The sequence below is a fragment of the Ictalurus punctatus genome, chromosome 12, assembly GCF_001660625.3.
Source record: "Ictalurus punctatus breed USDA103 chromosome 12, Coco_2.0, whole genome shotgun sequence".
NCBI classification, from domain to species: domain Eukaryota; kingdom Metazoa; phylum Chordata; class Actinopteri; order Siluriformes; family Ictaluridae; genus Ictalurus; species Ictalurus punctatus.
The window spans coordinates 9,289,996-9,313,710 of NC_030427.2; the positions used below are offsets into that span (position 1 = coordinate 9,289,996).

At 42.5% G+C, this 23,715-nt stretch overlaps 2 protein-coding genes across 3 annotated transcripts in view; one reads left to right on the forward strand and one right to left on the reverse strand.

The window, feature by feature from the left end:
- Positions 1-6: 6 nt before the first annotated feature.
- ten1 (TEN1 subunit of CST complex) lies at positions 7-6,079 on the forward strand. 2 transcript variants are annotated; one of them, XM_017482136.3, is made up of 4 exons: positions 7-548; positions 4,494-4,651; positions 4,751-4,880; positions 5,194-6,079. In XM_017482136.3, coding segments are annotated over exons 1-4 (381 nt in total). In that variant the 5' UTR covers positions 7-456; the 3' UTR covers positions 5,195-6,079. The 2 variants fall into 2 exon arrangements, with proteins under 2 accessions (XP_017337625.1, XP_017337626.1); XM_017482137.3 differs by lacking the exon at positions 7-548 and adding an exon at positions 2,690-3,615.
- evpla (envoplakin a) overlaps positions 5,994-23,715 on the reverse strand; it is a 19,688-nt gene continuing 1,966 nt past the window's right edge. Inside the window, exons 2-22 of the mRNA XM_017482132.3 lie at positions 21,922-22,021; positions 21,618-21,772; positions 20,400-20,523; positions 19,144-19,275; positions 18,623-18,664; positions 18,006-18,167; positions 17,804-17,911; positions 17,359-17,454; positions 15,379-15,489; positions 14,970-15,116; positions 14,053-14,207; positions 13,752-13,849; positions 13,475-13,647; positions 11,699-11,877; positions 11,418-11,556; positions 11,094-11,287; positions 10,815-10,965; positions 10,592-10,675; positions 10,388-10,492; positions 10,204-10,296; positions 5,994-9,954 (exon numbers count right to left, since the gene is read on the reverse strand). Coding sequence (XP_017337621.1) covers positions 6,553-9,954; positions 10,204-10,296; positions 10,388-10,492; positions 10,592-10,675; positions 10,815-10,965; positions 11,094-11,287; positions 11,418-11,556; positions 11,699-11,877; positions 13,475-13,647; positions 13,752-13,849; positions 14,053-14,207; positions 14,970-15,116; positions 15,379-15,489; positions 17,359-17,454; positions 17,804-17,911; positions 18,006-18,167; positions 18,623-18,664; positions 19,144-19,275; positions 20,400-20,523; positions 21,618-21,772; positions 21,922-22,021 — 5,950 coding nt within the window. The 3' untranslated portion in view covers positions 5,994-6,552. The remainder of the gene's footprint in view (positions 9,955-10,203; positions 10,297-10,387; positions 10,493-10,591; positions 10,676-10,814; positions 10,966-11,093; positions 11,288-11,417; positions 11,557-11,698; positions 11,878-13,474; positions 13,648-13,751; positions 13,850-14,052; positions 14,208-14,969; positions 15,117-15,378; positions 15,490-17,358; positions 17,455-17,803; positions 17,912-18,005; positions 18,168-18,622; positions 18,665-19,143; positions 19,276-20,399; positions 20,524-21,617; positions 21,773-21,921; positions 22,022-23,715) is intronic.

Here is a 23,715-nt window from a genome sequence, read left to right on the forward strand (position 1 = left end):
TTTCCCGTCTGACATTTTTCAGCCAATAAGAGTCCAGGGGAGGAAGGAGTGGACGTTTGAGGAGTATTTGATTGGGTGCTGTTTGTTGTGTAGCACGAGTAGCGCAGAGCCCTTGATTCAGATCTACTAACAATATCCAATACTAATCTTTAAACATCTTACTTTTTAAGAGAACTTCACAAACTATCTGCTCGGCTAGTATTTAATGCTAACTTCCGGGAACTATTGAGAGGCTCCACGATCCGCCATTGCTGTGTAAAACCAATGGAGTAAACGGAGTTGACTCAACTCTTTCTCTCTCTCGGGCTGTGGAATAGCTTCAGTTCAAACATGTCATATTTTAGTGGATAAACTTAACGTTTTATTACGCAAGACTAAATTCAGACCAAAAAAAAGCTGTACTTTTATAAACTGGAGAAACGTTAGCTACATTTACATAGCACTCTTCATGTAGTAATGGTTCTTCCTGCGGCTGCAGTCTTTCACTTCCTGTGGGAAATGAACTCTGACCTGGTAAAAGATGGAGCCTCTATACGGACGTTTGGCAGGTACATTATCTGTATTGAATAATGTAGTGGAAAAATCTCTCCAACCTAAGTCAAAAACCAATTTCCAGAGACCAGGGGTTATGGATGTCAAGAGAACCCAAACTTTATTTAAAACAAATAAAGTGAGACCTCTGTGCTCAGTCCGAAATCATATCAACATGCATGGGCTTTTATACCTTTCTAAAACACTGACTACGTTTACATGAACAGTAGTAATCTAGTTATTGACCTTACTCTGAGTAAGATAATAATGTGATTAAGGTGTTTACATGAGTCGCTTTTAGAATACTCCTGTCATGTTCCCGTTTTACATGTTATAGAACATAATTAGATTAACGGCACACGTCATTACGTCACCGCGCCACGCCGTCCGACGTCCCTCCAGAATTTCACGTATCAACATACAGTGCGTCTTCGTTGTGGTACCGTATACAGTTTTGGGTGTTTTTATTTAATTTTTTTAACGAACGCTTCAAGTGGGGTTAATTATTTGTCATGCTGTGCGTGCAAATAGACGACTGCTTGAAGCCGTGGGCTGCGTCCCAAACCGCGTACTTACCGTCCATATAGTAGCCGAGATGCATGTATTTTTCCCCACTACAGGCCTATAGTAGGCAAGTATGCGGTTTGGGACGCAGCCGAACTCTCTTGTTCGATGTAAAATGTTGAGCACTGCCATGTGTGATCGTGTCTCATCGCAAATTGCGATGAAAACTCCCACACGACGTTAATAATGTGATTAAGGTGTCTACATGTCTGTAATGCACGTCCATAATGCGACTAAAACAGGAATACTCCACCTGTCTTAATTCGGTTAGTGTTTACTTCGAGTAGGACCTTAATCAGATTAAGGTAATTAAAAATAGCTGTTTACATGGTAGTTTCTTAATCGCACTATCGTCTAAATCGGGTTAATAGTGGATTATTGTTGTCCGTGTAAACGCACTGAATGAGATCATTTCTAGACGGGTTTTTACCTTTCTCTTAAAACAAACCTAATTTCGTTCGCTACAATTAAATATCCATGTCTCTATGTTTGCTTATATTCATGGCGCAAGCACAGTTAGTAGTTTGTTTGTTTTTTTTACAAAAAGTTTCCCATGTTCGGTTCTTTGGCTTTCATTCCAGATGATGCTCAAAAGTATGGTGCTTTCCAGACCTCAGATTTGCTTTAATTTGCCTCTAAATGCTAATTTATTGCTGTGGGGAGATGTTGCTTATGCAGAGAAAACAACAACACAGGATTCTTCTAACAAGCTGTCTAAATGCTGATTTACTGCTGTAAAGAGAGGGAGAGAAACACAAGACTCTTCTAACTCAGTACACACGTAGAATATAATCTGATTACGATGTATTCTACGGTTTTAGATTATGCTTCTAAGTATTGAATATACATATGGATTATGCTTGTTAACACATATTGGTTATTAGATTATACTTTCTTATATATTCTATAATAACAGATTGATTAGGGTTTGCCAATCAGAGATGCAAAACAGATCATGTGACGAATATTTGAAAACATCACAATACGGTGGATTACGATATCTAGCTTTGCTAACAAAGTGCCAACATGGTAGTTATTTAGAAAAGGTTCAGTTGAAGCTATGGCCGTATCTTTTTTTTTGTTCTGTTTTAGAAGATGTATGCATTTTTCAACTCAATTAAGTTTTTCAGTTCCATTTTCAATTCACCCTGTGTTTATATGTTTCTGTAAAGCTGCTTTGAGACAATGTCCATTGTAAAAGTGCTATACAAATAAAGTTGAATTGTATGCATTTTAAAATTTACCGTCTCTCTACCACCAATACAGATCAACGGTTTTGATGACATCATTCTGCACTTTAGCGTCTCATCAGATTTTCTGTCCAATCAAATGCTGTCTAGAATCTGAAGTGTCCCGATCCAACATTATAAATATCACCCTGCCAAAATTGCCATTCCTGCACGAGACAAATCATATCAGCAAGTCTAGGTTGTAAATGTGTCTCTGTCTGTTCGAACAGGTGCGTTTTATTCAGTTTCACAACTGTAAGTTGGTTAACAATGAAACGGCTTGAATTTAATCAGATTATTTCTCCGTCTTGCGTCCATGGTACTAACTGTCAAGTACGGCTGAGCCCAGGCTGTGAGGTAAGCTAAACACTCTATTGGTTATTTAAAAAAGGGGGAGGAGCCACTCGATATGTCCTGCCTTGACTTCCTGTTTCAGTGGAAATGACCAACACATCAAATAACTTTTAATAGATTACAGATCTTTGTAACATCAAACATGCCATCTCAAATTGTATGTTTATGGACATATGCCCTAGCAGCTATAACAACCTCCGCTCTTCTCAGAAAGCTATCAAGAATTTCACATTCAGTCAAAAGGGAATTTGTGAGGTCACGCAGATTTTGAACGAGAAGTCCTGGCTAGCAATCAATTTCCAATTCATTCCAAGGTTTTCAGTGGGCTTGAGGTCAGGGCTTTGTGCAGGCTACTGAAGTTCCTCCACACCAAATACATCAAACCATGTGTTTATGGACCTCACCTTGTGCACAGGGGTACAGTCATGCTGGAACACGAAAGGGCCTTTGCCAAACTGTTGCTACAAAGTTTGAAACATACAGTTGTCTAAAATGGCTTTGTATGCTGTAGCATTAACATCGCCCTTCCCAGGAACTAATGGGCCCAAACCCTGAAAATCAGCCCTAGAATATTATCCCTTCTCCACCAAACTTTACTCTTGGTACTATCCATTCCAGTAGATACCATTGTCATGGCATCTGTCAAACCCAGATTCGTCCATCAGACTACCAGATAGTGAAAGGTGATCCGAGCATGTATCCACTGCTCCAGTGTCCAGTGCTGGTGTGATGTACACCACTCCAACTTATGCTTGGCATTGCACATCTTAGGCTTGTGTGCCCTTGCTTGGCTATGGAAACCCATTTCATGAAGCATTTATCACAGTTCTTGTGTTGATATTGCATCCAGAGGCAGTTTGGAACTCAAGTGACTGATGCAACAGAGGAATGGTGATTTTCAAACACTACATGCTTCAGCACTCGGTGGCCCAACTCTGTGAGTTTGCATGGCTGATCTGTTGTTCTTGGATGGTTCTATTTCTCAATAATAGCACTATACTAGGGCTGACGTTTCACAAACTGACCTGTGACAGAGTTGGCATCTGGCATTAATGTCACGGAGTTCTTTAGTATGACATGTTCTACCACTAATGTGTATCTTTAGAAATTGCATGATTATTGGCTTGATTTTGTGCACCTGTTAGCAATGAGTGTGGCTGAGGCAAATGAACTCGGTCATTAGGAGCAGTGTCCGCATACGTTCGACCATATAGTGTATCTTTATCCGAATACACATTTCCATAATAATCAAAAAAAGTCCGGAAATATCTGTAGTGATAAAACCGCAAAGGTTTTGACAAAGTTTTTTCCAAAATGGGTAGTACTAAAATAAATGAACAGGCTCTGGGCATTTTGTCTACAAAGTACAAAAAAGGGGATCCGTTTTCCAACTATGTATGGAAACATGCAGGTAGGCGGATTGGCTGTACTGGGGTCCCACCTTGCACCCAGTGTAGGCTCCGGATCCACAGTGATCCTGACCAGGGTGTCCTCCATGTGGTCTAACAAGCCTGATTCGACTAATCGGCTAATTCACAGCCCTTCCTGACTTGAAGTGAGCATATGAGAGCAGGGAAGGTGATCCAGGACCAGAGATTTAAATGGACTTTCTTGGTATGCTTTCCACCAATTCCAATCACTCTGGGGAACTTTAATGATATTTTTTTAAATGAAATATCCAGTTGATCAGTGCTCGAAGAATGCCGATAACACCTCCATGTAAACGATGATTATAACAAGATTTCGATATTGCTCACCCACTGTTTCCATCTTCACAGTGTTCTTATGTGTGTGTTTGAATGTTTTACCCCTTAGACTTACCGATTATCTGCCGGAGGAATCCAAAGCCATTCTCACATCCCATCATGCATCAGTGCAGTACCAGGTGTCAATACAGACTACCTTTGTTGAGCCTTTTGATCCGATAATTGGGGCTCAATATATTGTACTTGGAGAGCTTGAAAAGTCACAGGGTATGTCTGTATTTTCATTGTGCATTTTTTTGTTGTTGTTGTTCATGGTTAATACACGATAATCAAACGACTCAACGGTCCTGCTTATTCTGCTTTCAGGGGACAGTGAAGCCGTTGTGCGTGCACGGGTCTTTAATTGTGTGGACGGCGTCGACGTTGCACTGCTACAGAAGGCCGTAAACGAACAGAGGACATTTTTCAGGGAACGAAATGACGAGGCTGATGCATGGTAACATCAATTTCCAAACAACCATATCACATGGAAATATACAGTGGGAAAGATCAGTCTTGTTTCTTGGGTCAAATGATATAAAAGTAGAGTCGGGGAATGTAAATCCATGATTGTTAAAATGCCATTATAAAATGAAAGAAAATATCCATTATTAGCACTTCCATTAGACACCAAGACTGTTTAAAGCAATATACGAGAAATTTTCCTAAAATACTCATGCATAAGAGATAATTAATGGTCTACAGTTTTAGTACTATTTTTTTAAAAAAACAGTTAATCATTAAGTATATTGCCGTGATATTTTCCACAGATTTGGACCAAGACTCGTCATGTGACATCATCACAATGCGAATTCAGCCTTAGCCCTCTCCGATTCACGTGCGTCTAACATGAGTACAGCTAAAAGGTCTTATTTACCAACAACCGTCATTGTGAAAGACCGTGTAAAACACTTTAGTGGAATCGCAATTTGCGGTTTGGAATCTCACCTACGCCCTGTGTGCACGGAGCTGGCATGTTCTCCCCGCGCTTCGTGGGTTTCCTCCCGGTATTCCGGTTTCCTCCCCCAGGTCAGAGACGTGCACCGTAGACCGATTGGCGTTTCCAAATTGTCCGTAATGTGTGAATGAGTGTGCGGTTGTGCCACGCAATGAGTTGGCACCCCGTCCAGGACCCCGAGTACCCTGAGATCGGCTCCGGTATTCCCCACGACCCTGTGTGGGATAAGTGGTATGGAAAATACCACAATGGATGATGATCTTGATGACAAAGCTATTATACAGATTTACATTGGAAGTAGCAGACTTAAAAGTAATAACTTTATGCAATGCTAGATTTAACTTCATCAAGATAAAATGCCACCGGGTCATTGGTATAAATTAACATGGGTGGCTTGGAGTACATCAGATTTTAATGTGTGCCAGGGATGGAAAAAAATGAATCCATGTATGTACAGATCATGTAAAAGTCTGCTTTTGTGCAGTGTTCATGTGTGTAAAACGAATAAACTGTATATTATTTTCAAACCAAACTCAGTAAAGTATTATGTACTGGTTGTTTTATGTGCTCCTGTATTAACAAGACAAGATCCCTTTTTTTTTTTTTTTGAACATTTTAATGAACAGTGGTATTTTTTAACATTGTCATGATGGGTGAATAGTTATTGATATTTTAAGCAAATAAGGGGGGGGGGGGGGGGATACCCATCCCATCATCCCAAGTAAAATAAACAGTGAAAGATTTTTTTTTTTTTTTTCATAACCATTAAGCTTGTCAGATGAATATATGGTTATTCCTCACATCATGCAAATAAAGTAAACAAATATCTCCACAGCAGCAGTCAAAGCCCTTAAATGAATGCTGTTTATCCAAACTGTGATAAGTTATTTATATTAAAAAGAACGAGTGCATGCCAGATAGCATAATAAGCCAAATGCTGAGTAATCCCTATTAGCTGTGAAATATTAGTACTAACGTCGAGACACTTTTGTGTGCTCAAATATCAGTATGTTAATAATGTAGTGTGACTTGGCATCTTTTTGTCCTGAGATTTACAACAATCTGATCATTATTAGTATAAATATGAACGGTTTGCGCTGAGTGAATTACAGTTCGTTTGAAAAGAATCTCCAGAAACTGCAATGCTCTTCACTCTGGCTGTAAACGTGTCTTAAGAGTAGTTGCTGTATCTGTGGCTCTTGTACGAAGGCATGTAGCCGGCATCCGTGGATTGTGCAGGAAGCATCGGGAGGCCTGAATATGGGTCGTTCTTGCAGAGTGCCATCGCCTGCTGGTAGCTGATTTTCTTCTTTGTAATTGGGTCCACTAGGTCCTTGGTGTAGTTTGCCTCGTCCTGAAGCTCTCTCATCATTGCATTGTCGATCAATTTGCCTTTGGCTGCATCTACAATGCTTATACGGCCTGCTTGGTTGGGGTTGACGAGGCCACCGGTCAGGTACTGCACCTGCATGTAACGCATGGCATTGTCTTTAGGCATCCACCCCTTCTGAACAGCCTCTCCAACTGACAGACGTGCTTTAGTTACTGGATCTTCAACCCCGGTGAAGGCTTTCTGGGCGTTGAGCAACTGCTGCAGCTGGGTGGAGTCGATCAGGCTTCGATCTACTGCTTTATGGACCGAATATCTTTCTCTGTTGTTAACGTCCACAATACCGCCAGTGGCCGCTTGTGCCTCCAACAACCTTTGGGCTGTAGTGGGGTCGATCATCTTTCGGGCCAGGGCCGAGCGCACTGAAATGCTTGCATTGGTATCGTTATCGTAAACTCCACAAATAGGGGGTAGTTCATCAAGGGTATTGGTGATGCTTTTGGTATATGAGGGGGGTTTCTGCGAAGTTCTTTGGCTGGTAGCTGATGTGATTGAAGACAGCTTATTCTTTTCTCCAGCCACGAGAAGGGCAAACTCTGAGATGGGCATCTTTCCATCTTTGTATTGCTGTAATTGATGTTGAGTCAGTTTGCCATCTCTGAGAGCAGATTTGATGGAATATTGCTTGCCGCTCTTGCGATCTTGCAATACAGACATCTCCCCATCAGGTCCCAATGTGGTGATCTCCTCCCAGTCACATTCCAATTCCTGCAAATTGATGTACTGGGTACGATCAATCAGCCCTTGGATGTAAGCATCATAGGGTGACATGTCTTTACCAGTTTCAGGGTCCAGGATGCTAATTTTGGTGGAGATGTTTTTCTCCTGCGTACGCGTTTCTGAAGCACTTTCCTCTTTTTTCAAGCTGTTCCTGAGCTCTGTGATGGTCTTTTCCCGCTTGTAAATCCTATCCTTCTCGTCCAGAATTTCTCTCTCCAAGCGCTGAACATCAGACTCCATCTTTATGCTCTTCTGCCTGTTCATTTGAGATCTTTCGCTCATTAGTCTGGAGTGCTGCTGGAATGAGATGCTGGTTTCTTTCTGCTCGCTCTCCAGAGTTCTCAGTTGTCGTTGGAGATCCTGTTTTTCTTTTAGAAGGGAATCCCTTTGATATACAAGATTAGTCTCCTCTTGAGAAGTCATCGTACTTCTGCTTCGCAGCCGCTCCTGTTTCTCCTTAAGACGACGGATTTCGTCCTCGACATCTAACCTGGCGTTTCTCTGCTGGAGCACCTGCTCTCTAAAGCGAGAGAGCTGAGTTTCTACTGCTGGGTCTTTTTCTACCCTGACCACCTCTTTGTAGACTGTTCTCTCAAAAGATTTCTCTTTTTGCAGGATGTCGATCTGGATTTTCAAATTCCTGATGTCTCGCTCCAGCCTCATGACATCATTGCTCTCTTTGTCGAAGTCTGTCCTCAGGCCACTGGTCAGTTTTTCCAGTTTTGGATCCCTCTCTACTTTCAGAACTTCCTCCATGACAATATTCTCCTGGACTGGTGGTGGTGCATTCTCTAGCTCGTTGATACGGTATTTAATTTGTGATAGCTCTGTCTCCACCAATATCTTCTTTTGCCTCACGTCACTTTCCTTAATAGTCCTCTCCTTATCCTCTATCAAAGCTCTTAGTCGCTGCACTTCCTGATCTGCCTTCCTACGATTGCTTAATTCCTCATCCAGACTCCTTCCCAGCCTCTCAAGGTCTATAAGCTGCCTTGGATCTTTCTCCAATTTCAACACTTCTTGTACTACCAACTTCTCTTCTGGTCTTTGTCTCTCCAGCAGTATGTATTTGTTCTGAAGATCGTATACCATTTCCTCTATGGTTCTGCGTGTCTGTGCCTCGTCGCGTACCTCCTTCCTTAGACGATCTGCTTCCTTCTCCAAGAGTGGATCGTTGATGTGCTTGATCACCTCTTTAGTGACCACCTTAGTCTCTATCTTTGACTTCTCTGCTCTCAGTTCATCCCGCTCTCTCTTGAGACGGTTCAGCTCATCTTGCAAGGAATTGTAGGATCTTTGCAGGGAATAGACTTGGTCCGAGAGCTTTTGAATCTCTCTCACGTTCTCTGGACTACGTTCTTCTTTCACCACCTCTTGAACCACTTCCTTATACTCGATCGTCGGTTTCTGAGAGCGGACAGCTTCCAAATCGACTCTGACCAAACTGATCTTTCTTTCATAGTCAGAACTCTGCCTGACAGCATCCTGGAGTTCTCTCCTTAGACGTACTATCTCTGCTTCAGTCTCTGGGGAAATCCTGTAGATCTCGTTAACAATCTCCTTGATGTCTATCTTTTGTTTAAGCTGCTCAACTTTGACATGCCGTGCCTGAAGATCAGTCAGTTCATTAAGAAGCAATTTATTCTGATGTCTCTCTTCATCGATGCTAGCTCGGAGACTGGCAGCCTCCTTAATGAGTGCAGGGTCTGTTTCAACTTTCTTCACTTCTTTGGTCACATATTTGGGCTCTAAAGTAGGGATGAGTCGCTCAAGAGTGGTGATTTGACTCTTTGTTTGAACTATTAGGTTGTTCAAAGCCCGGGCCCTTTCACCCTCATCTTCAATGTCCATCTTAAATGACATAACAGCCTTCAGCATCTCAGGATCTTTCTCTACTCGAACAACCTCTTTCTGTACCACCCTTTCTTTGATAGTGGGCCTCTTTTGCTCCAAGAGTATCATCTCTGTTTTTAGTTGACCTCCTTGACTTTGGACAACTTTGACCTCATTCACCAATGTGTTTATCTCCTCCCTCAGCCTTTTAGCCTCCACATCCAACTGAGGGTCTCTCTCGTATTTGGTCACTTCTCTAGTCACCAGTTTTGGTTGAGCTCCCTTAAGTTCTGTTTCCATGCTAGAAAGCTTTCTGGTGATCACCTCAATCTCACTTTGGGTTGTAGTTCGCCGCAAGGCCTCCTCGTGGACTTTCTTCTGAAAGTCAGTTAAATCGGCCTCGAGCTTTGGATCACGGTAGTATTTTAGAACCTCCTTCTCTTCCACACGTTCAACACCTCTTCTGCTCTTGAGGGACATCATCCTGTCTTGAAACACTCTAAGCTCAGTTTCAACCTGGGTACGTCTGCCAATTTCTTCTCCGAGTTGCCTCTGTAGACTATCGACCTCGGCTATACTTTTTTGTTGCAGTTGCTGCTGCTGCTGTACGACGGCTACTTTCTCCTCTTTCTATAGAATGGGAACAAGAGAATAAATCCAATCATACAGAGTCTTGTTTGTATGTGCCATCACAAATCCTCTGAATGGTAACGCCCAAAATGTATCACATATTTTAAAATATATATATATTTTGTCCAGAACGACTTGAGGTACAGACTTGAGTGTCATAGTAATGGGGCAGAAAGCATATAATGTTTTATATATCGTATATTAACAGTTATTTATTTATTTATTTATTTAAATGAGGTGGATTTATACCTGTGCAAGAAGCGTCTTGGCCAAGTCCATCTGGTTGAGAAGCTGGTCGTTTGCAGCCGATGTATTAGCATAGCGGTTCACTAGAGCTTTTTCCTACATCACAGAAAAAAAAAGGAATGTAATGAACGTGAACTGCGTTTGATTTGGTTAGGTGACGTGATGTTACACTTTCAATAAGTCTCACCTGTTTTGCTACAGACTCTGCCAGGGTAGGGGTGGACACCCTTCTATCTGCTGCGTCAAGGTTTTTCAGAGTAGCTTTGTACTTGTCAGAGTTAATATCGTATTCCTATACAGAGTGGGGGGAGGGGAAATGTACATGTTGACTCCAAGGTATTTAGGGTTCGTTTAGATGGTACATTGACAATAAAGAGAACTTTAAGCTTACATTGAGGATATCCTGCAGATCCTGAGAGAGATCGACCATCCTGTCCACTTCATAACCTTTCCTTTTAATGTCCTCTACTACTCTCTGTGGGAAAACAAAACATATATATATATTTTTTTTTAATTTATCATCATGGATGCTAACTATTCATAAGCTGTAATTTGGGCAGATAAAGTATTGTTGCAGCAATCGTCGTGCACGTATATAGATTAAGTCCACTGACCTCTTGAGAAGCCTGCTTTGTTTGGACTTCGAATAGATTGTCCGAGGGCCTGACCTTGTTGTTGGGCAAATTGTCCAGGAATGTGTCAAGTGATTGGGTAGCGTTCTGGAAGTCATTATTCTTGGTGCTAGCCCCTTGCAAAAGGCTCTCCCTATGCATAATTGTGAAACTGAGTTAATTACAATAATAACCTCATCATCACGTTTCAATTAGAACGAAACAATTCACTTGGTGAGAAGATGCTAATTCCCTTCATTTTGTTTGGAGCTATAATCATACCTATCGACTAGCTGGTTGTTCAGGTTAGCATAGCGGTTCTGCAGGCTTTTAACCTGAGTCTCCTGCCTGCGTATGTCAGGGCAGTACTCCTGATATCCCTGCTGGAGGGAACTGCAAAGTTTTTCTGTCGTCTCCAGCTCCTTGTTCAGCTTCTGCATCTCGGGTTGGGCAGCAGCCACATCTTTCTTCAGACTCTGAGGAAGTTTATAAAGGGTTAACAACAACAAAAAATAAATTGGCCCACTAGCAAGGGCGTTAAGGTTTATGATGTCAAACCTTTTTCAGCTTACACCATCGTGAAAATGCTCAAATTCCCTTGCTTACTTGCAGTTCGTGGATGCGGTTCTGGAGGGCGCTGGGAAAATCTGAAACGGGCCCATCTTTACTCAGCTGCTTCTCATAACCAGAAACGATTCCATCCACCTTTCTTATTTGGTTCTCCAAGTTCAGGGATGCATTTGCCCTGCAACAATATCCATTCATTTTAAGGGTGAGATCTTTTATTGAGCAACTGTAGAACATATGACCATACACTACAGTTGTATCATACTACTAAACCACAAACGTCCTCAATTATGTTTTATAAGCTTTATTTTTCCGCCTACTTTTTGGTGTAGAGGTCATTAAGAGCAGCCAGGCTGTCTTGTTTGTTTTTGGTTTGGCTCAGTCTCTCAGGAAAACTGGATGATACTGGTCCGTTGAAGTCCTGGGATACGATTGGATCGAGCTCCTTCTGTACAGCTGCCTTTTGTTGCTCGAGCTGCCGCAGAGCTGCTGCAGCTTTCTGCAGGGACATGGAATAACATGGATACATAACTGAAATATATCTATTTAACGTCCAAGTTTGAAGCTGTAAAAGTACTGGGAGCTGATAGTTGCACAGATGATGTACAGTTGTGACTAAAAGTTTGCATACCCATTGCAGAATCGGCTAAATCTTAATACTGTTAACAAAATATGAATAAAAATCCCATTTTGTTTATTTAATGCTGCCCTGAATTGGCTATTTCACATAAGAGATGTTTACATATAGTCCACAAGACAAGACAATAGCCGAGTTTATAAAAAGTTATCCCGTTTACAAGTTTACATAACTGCTCATGAGTCTCAAAATATGCAGAGGATGCTGGAAAGGTAAAGAACGTGCCGGACCCGGAGGATTTTTCTGAAGAACTGCTCAGGACAAACAAGGGACTCATGAACAACTCTCGCAGAATATAAACACAGTCGTGGATCATCCAGGTAACGACACACAGTATTAAGAATCGAGCGTGTGTAAACTTTTGAACGGGGTAATTTGTGTAAATTCAGCTATTATCTTGTCTTGTGGACTGTATGTAAACGTCAGCTATGTGAAATAGCTTATTCAGCACTAAATAAACAACATGGGTATTAATATTTAGCTGATTCTGCAAGGGGTATGCAAACTTTTGGGCACACCTGGAATTCCATTTTTCAAAATTTTGTGCACACTCCCAGTACTTGTTACCCATAATTATCCTCATAGCGCCAGTGCAAAAGTTAAATAAATAAATAATTCGGTCATACACCAAACATCTCATGGGTGATCCACATTTGGGGTGAGGGGAACAGACCGGTCCTTTAACTTTGAATGATTGAACAATGAGACACGAGATGCTTGCGTGTGCATATTCAAGAGCTGTTAATTATATGTCTTATATACGGTATATGTGGCAACCTGGGAAATCCGTTCTCATGGTGAGATTCTGACATATTCTACTATTCATTTCTGTGAAAACGACACGACTACAGCATGTCGCTATCCAACCACTCGACTGAAGTGTGGCTTTTGCTGTGTGAGGAAATCGCACTTCGTTAACAAGGTTTTTAACCAATGGGGAAATTTTAGTGAAATAGATTTATGAGGTGTCAAAGTACCAAATGGCCAAAAGTTTGTGGACACCTAACCAGCACATGCTTTTTAATCATTTTGACCATTCCAGATTTAGTCCCCCTTTGCTGTTATAATAACCTCCACTCTCCTGGGAAGGTTTTTCGATCGATTTTGGAACGTGGCGGTGGGGATTTGCCCATTCGTTAGTTCGAGTCACAAGAGCATTAGTGAGATCAGGCACTGATGTTGGGTGAGGAGGCCTGGGGTGCAGTCAGCATTCCAGTTCATCCTAAAGGTGTTCAGTGGGGTTGAGGTCAAGGTTCTGTGCAGGACACAACAACCTTGCCAAGCCATATCTTCCAACTTTGTGGTAACAGATTGGGGAAGACCCACATATGGGTGTGACGGTCAGGTGTCCACAAACTTTTGCCCACATAGTGCTGGTAATAGGCAGAAAAGCCTGAATGTGGACCAAAACGCGATCTTTCATCTTTTTTTTTTTTCTCTCGTTTATTTTCTTTCTTACCTCTTGTTCCTTCAGACGGTGAGTAAGGTCTCCAGCAGGGTTGCTGCTGTCCAGTGGAGCTCTCATGCGGTTCAGGATGTCCAGTTCTGCTAGGGTCAGGTCTTTGTCCAACTGACTTAGACGCCCACTGAGTTCTGTAGCTTTAGTGTTGTCCAGAGATCTGGCTACAGTACCTGGAGCACAAACAAACATATATTTGCATAACGTGTCTCATCTGCGTGTTGGCTTTTGGAGTGTGTGTGTGTGTGTGTGTACGTGTGCTGCGTGAGTTATTCACCTGATTGCACTGCTCGTGCGGTTTCAGGGACCTGAGTCTTCAATGAGGCCCTGACTGCTGCACGCCTTTTCTTCAGGTCATCCAGCTCTTTGCCCAACCTACACACACACACACACACACACACACACACACACAAACACGCGATTCTGACCACTCCATTCTCAAATATACCCTTGAATTAACCACGTATATTACGTTCTGAATATTTCTCCGTATCCACATGATCGTTTCCTTTAGACTTTTTGTATAATCTAACGCCGTAAAAGCCGTCACACGCGTCACCGTTCGGAATCAGACTTACAGATCCACTTTGTCAATGGCCTCTGTGTCGGGTGGAGGAATCAGGAAGCACACTCCAGGAAAGGAGTTGATGGCCCCGTCGGTTGATTGCACTTCCCAGTTCGCGTTGTTGCTGTTGGACCTCAGGGTGAGCTTTTCGCCTCTGGATACGGATGCCTGGAAATCAAACCGTGTGTGCGAGTGTGTGTGAGAATACACCGCAACATGCAAACTTAAATGATAACATCGCATTTGTAAATCAACAAACGTTTGTTGGTCTGTGAAAAGCTTCAAAGGTTTTGTAGGCTAGAACTAGGCGAAAACTACAAAACGAATGGGGTTAAATCGTGAGTTTCGGATCACGACCGGCGCCTTGATGTACGGCAGCTGTAGATTAAAGGAATAATGAAATGTGAAGTTTACATCTTCTGCGTTTTAATGTAGACTCGTATAACCGAGTAACGTATTTTGGGAATATTAGGAAACGGTTCAGACGTGCCAACATCAAGGAAAGGAAAGGGCACGGGGTGTAAAAAGTCTCTCGTTTTCATTTGTTTCTAGTAGCCGTACGCCTCACGTTGACGTTATCTGCGTGAACTATGACCTGTGAGTTCACAATCCTTAGGCTTGTAAGCCAACAGGACGAAAAAAAAAAAAAGTGTGGCGGAACCGAGATCTCTTTAAAATGAAACGGTTTGCTTCGTTGTTACGCTACATATAACATAATACGCAACATATGCTCGGGTTTTTATTCCCCTCTCTGCCTGCTCTAGATGGTCTTGTTAGCGGTCTTGTCGGCTTAGAACTCTTCATGTGCAAATAGCATTGACGCAAGTGTGTGGAGATTCAGACATTCGTCGGCCAAACGTCCTGCGAGGTTCTGTCTCAGTTGTGAACGGACGGAAGCGCGTCGGCGGAAAGTGTGTTCGATTAAGTCACCTTGGGAGTGCTCCAGTCGCACAGAGACTCGACGGTGGTGGACCGGTTCGGGGCTGTGCGGCGGAGTTTGAGAGGAGCGATGGTGGTGCTGCGTTTTCTCAGATCTGCCAAGAGTTGCTCACTGCGCTGAAGAGGCCTTTCCTCTGCCTGAGAGAGAGTGAGAGAGACACGAGGGATTAAAGGGGAAAGAAAGATAACGATTAAACCACAGCCTACTCCCTACATACTGCAAAACTCAGTACACAGTGTCCTGAAATCTCTCAGTGCACTGCAGGCAGTTCATGTCCCAACCCAAGTAGCTTAATGACCTACGGGAAGCCTCATGGTAGACTTGTATTATTTCACACATCACACTTTCCCCCCCTTATACGATATCATATTGATGTTTTTAAAGTTAATAGGCTCTTACCTCTAGCTGTAGCTGAGTCTCGGTGTAGGACTTTTTCGAAAGAGATTTGGGGTCCAGAGTGGAACTGAGGCCCGTCAACGATTCAGACAAAGTCTCGGTATCCAGTTGGTACTGTGCGCGGAAAAGACGGTTTAAAAAGATCAAATATCTATGATATACGTCAGTATTTTACACAGTACATACGCTGCATCAATTCGAACGTACTTCGTACGCGTGAAACCCGAGGCGCTCGATGTTTGTTTACCGCCGGTAAGGCTCATAGTATGGGCTAAATGATACGTATATACTGTACAGCATGAATAATCTCTACCATTTCACTCTCCAAGCATGGACTCCCTGGCTATTCGTCACAGATCCCACTTTGACACCCGTGATTTTATAGAAGAGACGAAACAGAAACCTTTGTCTGATATGAACAAGGGAAATACTCAAATCGAGTTGTACTTCCAACCGCTCATCCGACTTGTACTGGAAAATATAAGTGGGCCGAAAGAATCTGGCTCAGCCTAGATACTGAGTGCAGATACTGAGTCCTTAGATTTATGGAATATTTATTATTATTAACGTCAAACGTATCTTTTATGTCCTATTATAAGGAGACAATAAAGCAAGTATAAGATTATGCGTTCTACTGTCAAGCGTGACATAGTCTTGTTCTATTGGCAGATAATTGGGCTAATTTTAAGCTGGTTCAATTATTTCACTTGCTAAGATGTTTGCAGTGTTGAGAACGTGTTTAATGCCTTCCAGGTTTGAAAAACTCAGGAGTCTGCTTTAGAGTATGGAACACATTAGGGGAGGGGGGTCTCCTCAAAAACCACTAGCGCATGGCATCCGCAGAGATTTTTTCGCGACGGTTCCCGCCAAGAGAACGACTTGAATTGCACTAAATTGTTCTGGACAGTTCTTTCGCAGTGACGTGTGTTGGTAAATGAATAAACTTTTTAGCTGTACTCGGGTGCGACGCACGCGAATCGAAGAGGGCTCGGGCTCGACGTGGGTCGCGATGATGTCAAATCTGCAGCAGTTTTGGAAAATCGCACGCTCCTCCCGATATCGCCGAGTTTGCTTGATTTTGCATTCATTTACATCTATGCATTTAGCAGACGCGTTTACGAGGAAACACAAGCAAAGTGACGTATCGAGCGGAGAACGATACAGGTAGTGTTACAGTGCAAGATTTATCATTGAGTTCTAGAGAAGTAAAGTGTGCAAAGTCGAGGTGTAAGAGGCAGTGTAGTTTTTTTGTTTTTTTAAAAAATAAATGTGGGGGTTGGCATGTTAGGGGTTAGTTACGTGTTCACGGAAGAGGTGGGTCTTTAGACGTTTTTTTTGAAGATGGTGACAGATTCATCGGTCCGGATTGTGGTTGGAAGTTCATTCCACCACTGAGGGACGGTTAGTGTGAAGGTTCTAGTTTGAAGGAACTGTTAAGCGTCGGTCGTTAATCGACCGCGGATTGCGTGAGGGAACGTGAGCCTTCGGGAGAGAGTCGAGGTAGGGGGACGCTGTTCAGGACGAGGTGTTGTACGTGAGCAAGTTTTGAAATTGGGACTGAGTATTACTGACTTAAATAATTGATTAGTTCTAATCAGTTACTGCAACCGCAGCGGTCACTCAACACTAGCTAGCTAGGACCTGTAGAAATGATTGTAGGAATCAATTAAACCTTCAGATGATCAATCCCACGCTCGATATTTTGCACAGTAGAGTCTTAACAAAAAGGTCCATCGCACATTAATACGACCAACTTTTGTCGATATTCCCCCCCCCCGATACATTTTATAGCTCATAATTCCAGGTTAAAATTCATGCCTGTAAATCGTACGAGGGAAATTCGATGTCTTGTCTGACCGCTACGTGACCCCGCCATGAATGACCCCTTCGGAGAGCGTCCGGTGTCCCCGACACGTCACCACACCCAGGGCGTTACGAGGCTGGCTAACTTTCAAGTCCTGTGCTTGTCCTGTATCCCGTTACCTTTTTGTAATCCTCCACATTGTCCAGGTGTGTTTCTTGGCAGATGCAGAGGTTCAGAAATTTCTGCCATTCGTTCCTCAGGGTGTCTCTGTGAACCTGAAACATGAAACAGAGACTTAACACATGCTGAAATTGAGCACCGATCACCGGGTAATGTCACCGGTCAGACTCGGTGTTTCAGCCTCGTCCAACAGCAAACAATATGCAGAGCACCAACGGTACCATTAATATACAAGTTACCTACAGTACACAAAAAAGAAAACGCCGGAAACAAAATCACCACGTCGACACGTATCACGTCTAATCAGTCATTCACGGAGAAGCGATACGATGCATTCATATCAAAATACACCGCAGCGCTGTTGGATTCTCCATCCTGATGTCGTTCCGAAGTTCTGACGTGAACGTCCGTTCTAATCCACGCGACAGGATTATATTCTCTCACCTGAACGGTGCTTGCTGCAGGGTGTTTCATCTCGATCAGACGATCTCCGTCATCCTGCAGCTTGTTCACCTCGCTCTCGTGAGACAGCAGGCTGTTGTTTTTAAAGTTCTACAAGCAAAGCACAGAGTTAAGGAAAACACCCGGCCTCGCTTTTAAAGCCGGCGACCGGACGGGTCAAATAAACGGGAGTCGAGAGCCTCACCATGTAGCGACGCCGGACGTCCGGCGGATCCACCATGCGGTCGCTCCAGTCCTGCTGGAGGATCTTCGCCTGTTCGTCGCTCAGGTAGCCTACCTCTTTATTACAGCTGTGCATGTACTCGTACAGGCTGTTCAGGTAGTGTTGGCGCCATTTCGAGTTGTCCTGCACGACGACAAGAAAACACACGCGTGGACGCAGGCCTTCTTAGTTAGCTTGCTCTGATTACCCGGTGTTAAAAGCAGCGATGAGACAGATGTGGAAAACGTTCACGATAAATACCTCGGAAAATCAAAACAAATTCACGTCGATTCACATTATGTAAAGGAACGGTTCAGGAAAAAAATAAAAAAACACGATTAATAATAATAGTTTGAAACACATGTATAAAAGTTTTGGGCGACACTGACGACTATTATTCCGAATCTTTTCGATTTTGACAATTTGATGAAAATGTTCAGATTCGTGGTAAAGGAAACGTCCAAAAATACAAATGGATTTTTTTTTTTTCTTCCTCTTTTGTTGCTGAACTGTTCCTTTAATATCAGCATTCCAAATCTTCCTGATGTAAAACAAACAAAAAAAACAAACATTTTAAGACCGAAAGAGTAAGATCTTACCAACAGATTGCCGTATTGCTTCTTGAGGGCAGCATATTCCTCCTAAAACAATAAAGCGAGATATCAGCATTCATTTAATCAAAATATATTGCAAATCTGAGGTGTACTGCAAAAAAAAACATCTTAGCAAGTTAAAATATCTTGAATATAGTCAAACCGATCTAGCATTTCCTATTAAAACATTACAATAAACCCAATATAAGATTATTAAACCTACTTCTAGACATGTTTCACTATTTTTAAGCTTTCTTGTTCGACTGTGCTCATTTTAAGCACTGATTTCTAAATGATCTGCCAATAGAATAAAAAATATGTCCAGAAACAGGCTTAATGATCGTATGTTTGGTTTGTCGTGGTGTTCTAATAGGAAATGGTCTTCTAATCGATCTGACTAGATTCGGGATATTTTCCCCTGCTAAGATGTGCGTTCGACCTCGGAGACGTAAACGAGAGCTCTGAGGACGACACACTTTGAAGAAAGATGTCTGTCGTGTGGTCTGAGTGGATGGGATGTGGCTGACCTTAGAGCTGGTGCTGTCTGGGCTGAGCTGCGTGTTGTAGGCTTCGATCTCCTTGTGGAGTATATTATGGGCTGCGATCTGTTTCTCCAGTTCCGCCATGGTGGGTCCGTACGCCTCGGAGTTGACCTCTTTCTGCAACACGCACACGTATAGCGAGGCACTGAGAGACATTCACATTCCCAGTATTGAAGCGTCAGTGATCTAAGAGGCTAGTGGTAGAAATTCCTGGACCTGTTTGGAATGTGTGACCCAAATGCGCAATGAGAGCTGCACCCTGTTCTTCTAAACAGGTACAAACGCAAAACAATCTTGGATATGTAACCTTTCGGCTCCAGGTCATATCGTTTTCCCCCTGTAGACGCAAATGATATTCCGTCGTATGCTTTTTAAAACACAATTACTTACGATACACTGACAATACACCATATCTTGATCATTACTAGTACGCACTAGTTACTAGGTAGCATGAATGCCTTGTATACGAACAATATGTATGGCAGGTTTGCGACAAGTTGCTGAAGTGTGACGTCACATCGCCAAGCCCTATAGGTACCTATAGCACCTTCTATTTAGACTATACCTGAAAGCAGAGCTACTTTTATCAAACATAATTGTCTTATTTATAAATGTATATGTAGGTAAGGCTTTAACGCTATAGCAAGCATGTCGCATATATTATACCACAGCGCTACCGAAAGCTCAATTCTGATTGGTCAGAATGTGTCGATTGAGTTTCTATGACAAGAGCATGTGCTTGTTGTAAGACGTTACGGTTTCTATGGTAACGACATACACAAGGAATTGGACGGCAGACATTCTGGATTTAAAAACGTGCGTAATGTTGATTTTTCTTTTTTACGGTTACATTTATAGAGCGCTTTTCTAGACACTCGGAGCGCTTTATACAGTATGGGGGGAAGGGGGTCTCCTCGATCACCACTGGTGTGTAGCATCCACCTGGATGATGCAGCAGCAGCCATCGTGCGCAAGAATGCCCATCACACGCCAGCGATTAGTGGAGGGGAGAGAGTGATGTAGCCAATTCAGAGCTGGGGATTATTATGGTAATTATTAGGATTGTTATATACGGTGACGTTTTCTGTGAATAGAATTTTATTTCGGATTTTTGGAAGGAGTCTCCAGTGTCAGCGCTTTGTAACAAATGTTTCCCGACATTGGAAAGCCTTAAGGATGGAGCGGTTTTGACTGCTTATAGCTGCTATGACGTGATCACTTGTTTCACCGTTGCTGCTTACCTGTTTCTGGTTGAACACCTGGATCCAGTTGATGCGCGGCTGCAGGCCGATCTCGTTCATCTGCTTGTAGAGATCACGGTAAAACGCGCAGTCCTTCAGCCAGCGCTCATGAAGTCGACTCACACTAACACACAAATACAAACACAGCTTCAGCATCACAACCTATAAGCCACACATACACGTATATAACACCGTGACACTCATTTTTCCTTGCTGTATATGTACTGGTACATGTCATGCGCCATCTAGTGGCCATGCTGTGAACTAGTGTATAACGCACACTTACTTCAGGGTTCAGATAAATATTGTGAAACGTTTTGTCTGTGAATTCCTATTCTGTGCGGCTTTATATAGCTAAGCTGAGGTTTATTAATGATACTATATTGGATATCTACTGTAGGCTTTATCTATAGGCGGCCGGCTCGTTGCTATTTATAGTATTTCATAAAACGGTTAATGATCAATGATTTGTTTGTAATTAATCAATAGCTTGGGGCATTCAGATCGAAATTAATACCAGGGAAGAAAAAAAAGGAAAAAGTATCTGGGGTATACTAAACAAAATATTTCTGCGTTGCAGATAAAAGAATAAAAAATTTCATGAAAAAAGTCTATAGTGTACAGTGTGTATCTGCATGTACGATATTATTAATTAACACATTAGAATTATAATTAAACATAAACAAAACAATATAGTGATATGCTTTGACAAAATTCTACATGCTTATAAATTATTATTTTTTTTTTTTTTTTTAAAGGCAAAGAGCAAAAAGACAAGTATAGTAAACAATTCTTTGGAGAGACTGTGGACAGAAAGAAAAATAATGGTCCCAGATAGTCTAATAAAATGACCTTTTGGTTTTCACGTTCATTTTTCATACCATTAAAGGTTTAATTATGAATGAAGTGGAACGTTCTAAGTCTTTGGTTCTAGAGTAAATTGAAATTTGTTTCAGTGTTTGCTAAATATCGTTGAATCGGGAACATAATTCGTCTAGATGGCGTAAGAAGAAACCTCCGAACGTTAGGAGGCAGTTTAGTGGGCGTGTTGTGTAATAAGACGATAAAACAGACACGCCTCTTGTTGTCATCCATGGATTGATACTACTACATGGAGAAGCTTGTGCACTTTTATGTGAACTGTCTCTCCAGACGCATCTTGTGGGAAGATTGTCATTTTCATTCAGGACATCTATCAATTGGTGTTTGTGTACTCACTCTTTCTCGATCTCTCCTGCCTGTGGGTGTTTCATTTTCTTGGCTTTGTCCAAATCCAGGAAGAGATCCTTGAGGAGCCCTTCGGCCTCGGAGAGGCACTCGGAATTCTCACTCTGGTGTTTAAAGGGGATGTTTTTCTTGTCGTTTTCCGCATCCTGAAAGACATAACAAGGCAGAAATGACAGTTGAGAATCGTCTTTGTAAAACAGCACTGGCTCTTGCTCTGCTCACTTCTCCTAGAGCCATTCTGGACTCAGCCACAGTGATAGCGCAGAGATAGAGATAGAGATAAATGTAGACTCACGACGACCAGCAGGTCTTCGGCCCTCAGCACGTTTTTTTCCACCGTGTCAGCATTCTTCTGCATGCGTGCGATCAGTAAGGTCAGGTCGCTCACCTGAGACCTGTAGAAATCAGGGTCAGAGGTCATGGTTCAGAGTTTATCCTTCAGTAATCAACAATTTATAAATGGTATTCAGAGTCTTTGATGTCACGGTGCGAAAATGTCGCTCGGCGCCAGGTTCATGGCGGCAAAAGAAAGAATGGTGTCACGTGATCAAGCTGATGTCGTATGAGCAAGTTGCTAAACTGAACCAGGGTCACTTCAGGGAATCAGGGCGTGCTGGCATTTGTCTCGGGAAAGGCAGTGATAATGCTCTGCTGCGGATTTTCTCCAGCAAATAGCGTGTGTCAAGATATAATACATCCATCTGTGTGCATAACAGGACAACACAGAGGCCCTGATCGATCAGGGTCCCGTAGTGAGGATGTGACGGAAGCACCATGGGCACACGTATGGGTGTTACACGGTCAGAAACAGGAAGTGAACAAATAACAAAGCCATTGTATTCACTACAACTGCCATGTAGCTTCATTATGTAATATATGTCGATCGTCCATCAAGCAAGGAAAAGGACCACCATTTGATCGGATGTTAGTTGGCTGGTGGCTTATTCTCAGAATCAGCATGTTAACGTGTGTGTGTGTGCGTGCGTGTGTGTGTGTGTGGTGGTACGAGTTAATTAGATACACCGATCTAATAGACCAATAGATAGATTGTGGTTATTAAACCTTAAGCACCATCGTGTGTGGAAAAATATTGCTATAGTCTCTCTACCCTTACATCGACAAGATAGACCTATCACGTGTTTAATTAAGTGAAAATTTCTTCATTTCATGCTCATGGCTCGGAAATAAAAAAAAAAAAGAAGTGGCCGAACAAGCCAAGGACTCGAACAGGTTTGGCATTATGGCCGACGTGTTAAGCTGGTATGTGCAGTTTGGGTGTGGAGACAGTGAGACTAATGATACCTGGGTTCTGTGAATTCAGTGCATATCTGTCATTCCACAACTTCCCCCTCCACTTTCTCTCTTTGTAATAGCTCTAATCAGACTGTGTCTATCTCTCACTCTCAGTCGCTATCTCTCGGTCTCTCAGTCAAACTCTCTCTCACCTCTCTCTCTCTCAGCACAAACACACAGCTGTGATTGGATGTATCGTATGTAATTGTATCACAGAGTGCATATGGGGATTGTATAGAAGTAGAACCTTTTTTTTTTTATTATTATTATTGCTAAAGGAGCTGTAGGACTTTTTGTACATATCCATACAATACCCTTTGTTCATCTACTCTCAATCATTCACTTTAATAAGTCGCAGTCACAGTAGCTACGTGCGATCTCATTCGAAACACTGCAAGCACACCACTTTGTTGCGGTCCTGGCACAACCAGCTGTACCTTGCATTGCATGGTTTAGGCGAGTTAAGTTAGTGCGATAGGAATGCAGAAAACATCTTTTCGGCCTGACGAATACCTTCACACACCCTCGCGCTAAACCAAACCTTTCAGTAAAACAATCAAAACCCGATGAGGTAAAGCGAGATCGAGCGGTGCTGTAATCATCTTCCTATTCATTGACCAGGCTGGTTTTGTTCCTTCTCAGCAATGCTAACAATGTTCCACCGCCCTCTTGTCACAGGCCCTCGCTTCTCTTCTGGACCCACCCTGGCAAGGGTTCCTCCCTTGGACACAGATCTGAGGGAAAAGCCCAAGTTCTCAGAAGCCAGAGAAGAACACAATCACGCTACGATTAAATC

What these genes read in the sequence shown, in the direction of transcription:
- ten1 (XM_017482136.3), top strand. Translation starts at nt 457, where the DNA reads ATGGTTCTTCCTGCGGCTGCAGTCTTTCACTTCCTGTGGGAAATGAAC. An exon ending in TCTATACGGACGTTTGGCAG is followed by an intron (nt 549 to 4,493) that starts GTACATTATCTG and finishes TTTACCCCTTAG; the next exon opens with ACTTACCGATTATCTGCCGG. An exon ending in AGAGCTTGAAAAGTCACAGG is followed by an intron (nt 4,652 to 4,750) that starts GTATGTCTGTAT and finishes TTCTGCTTTCAG; the next exon opens with GGGACAGTGAAGCCGTTGTG.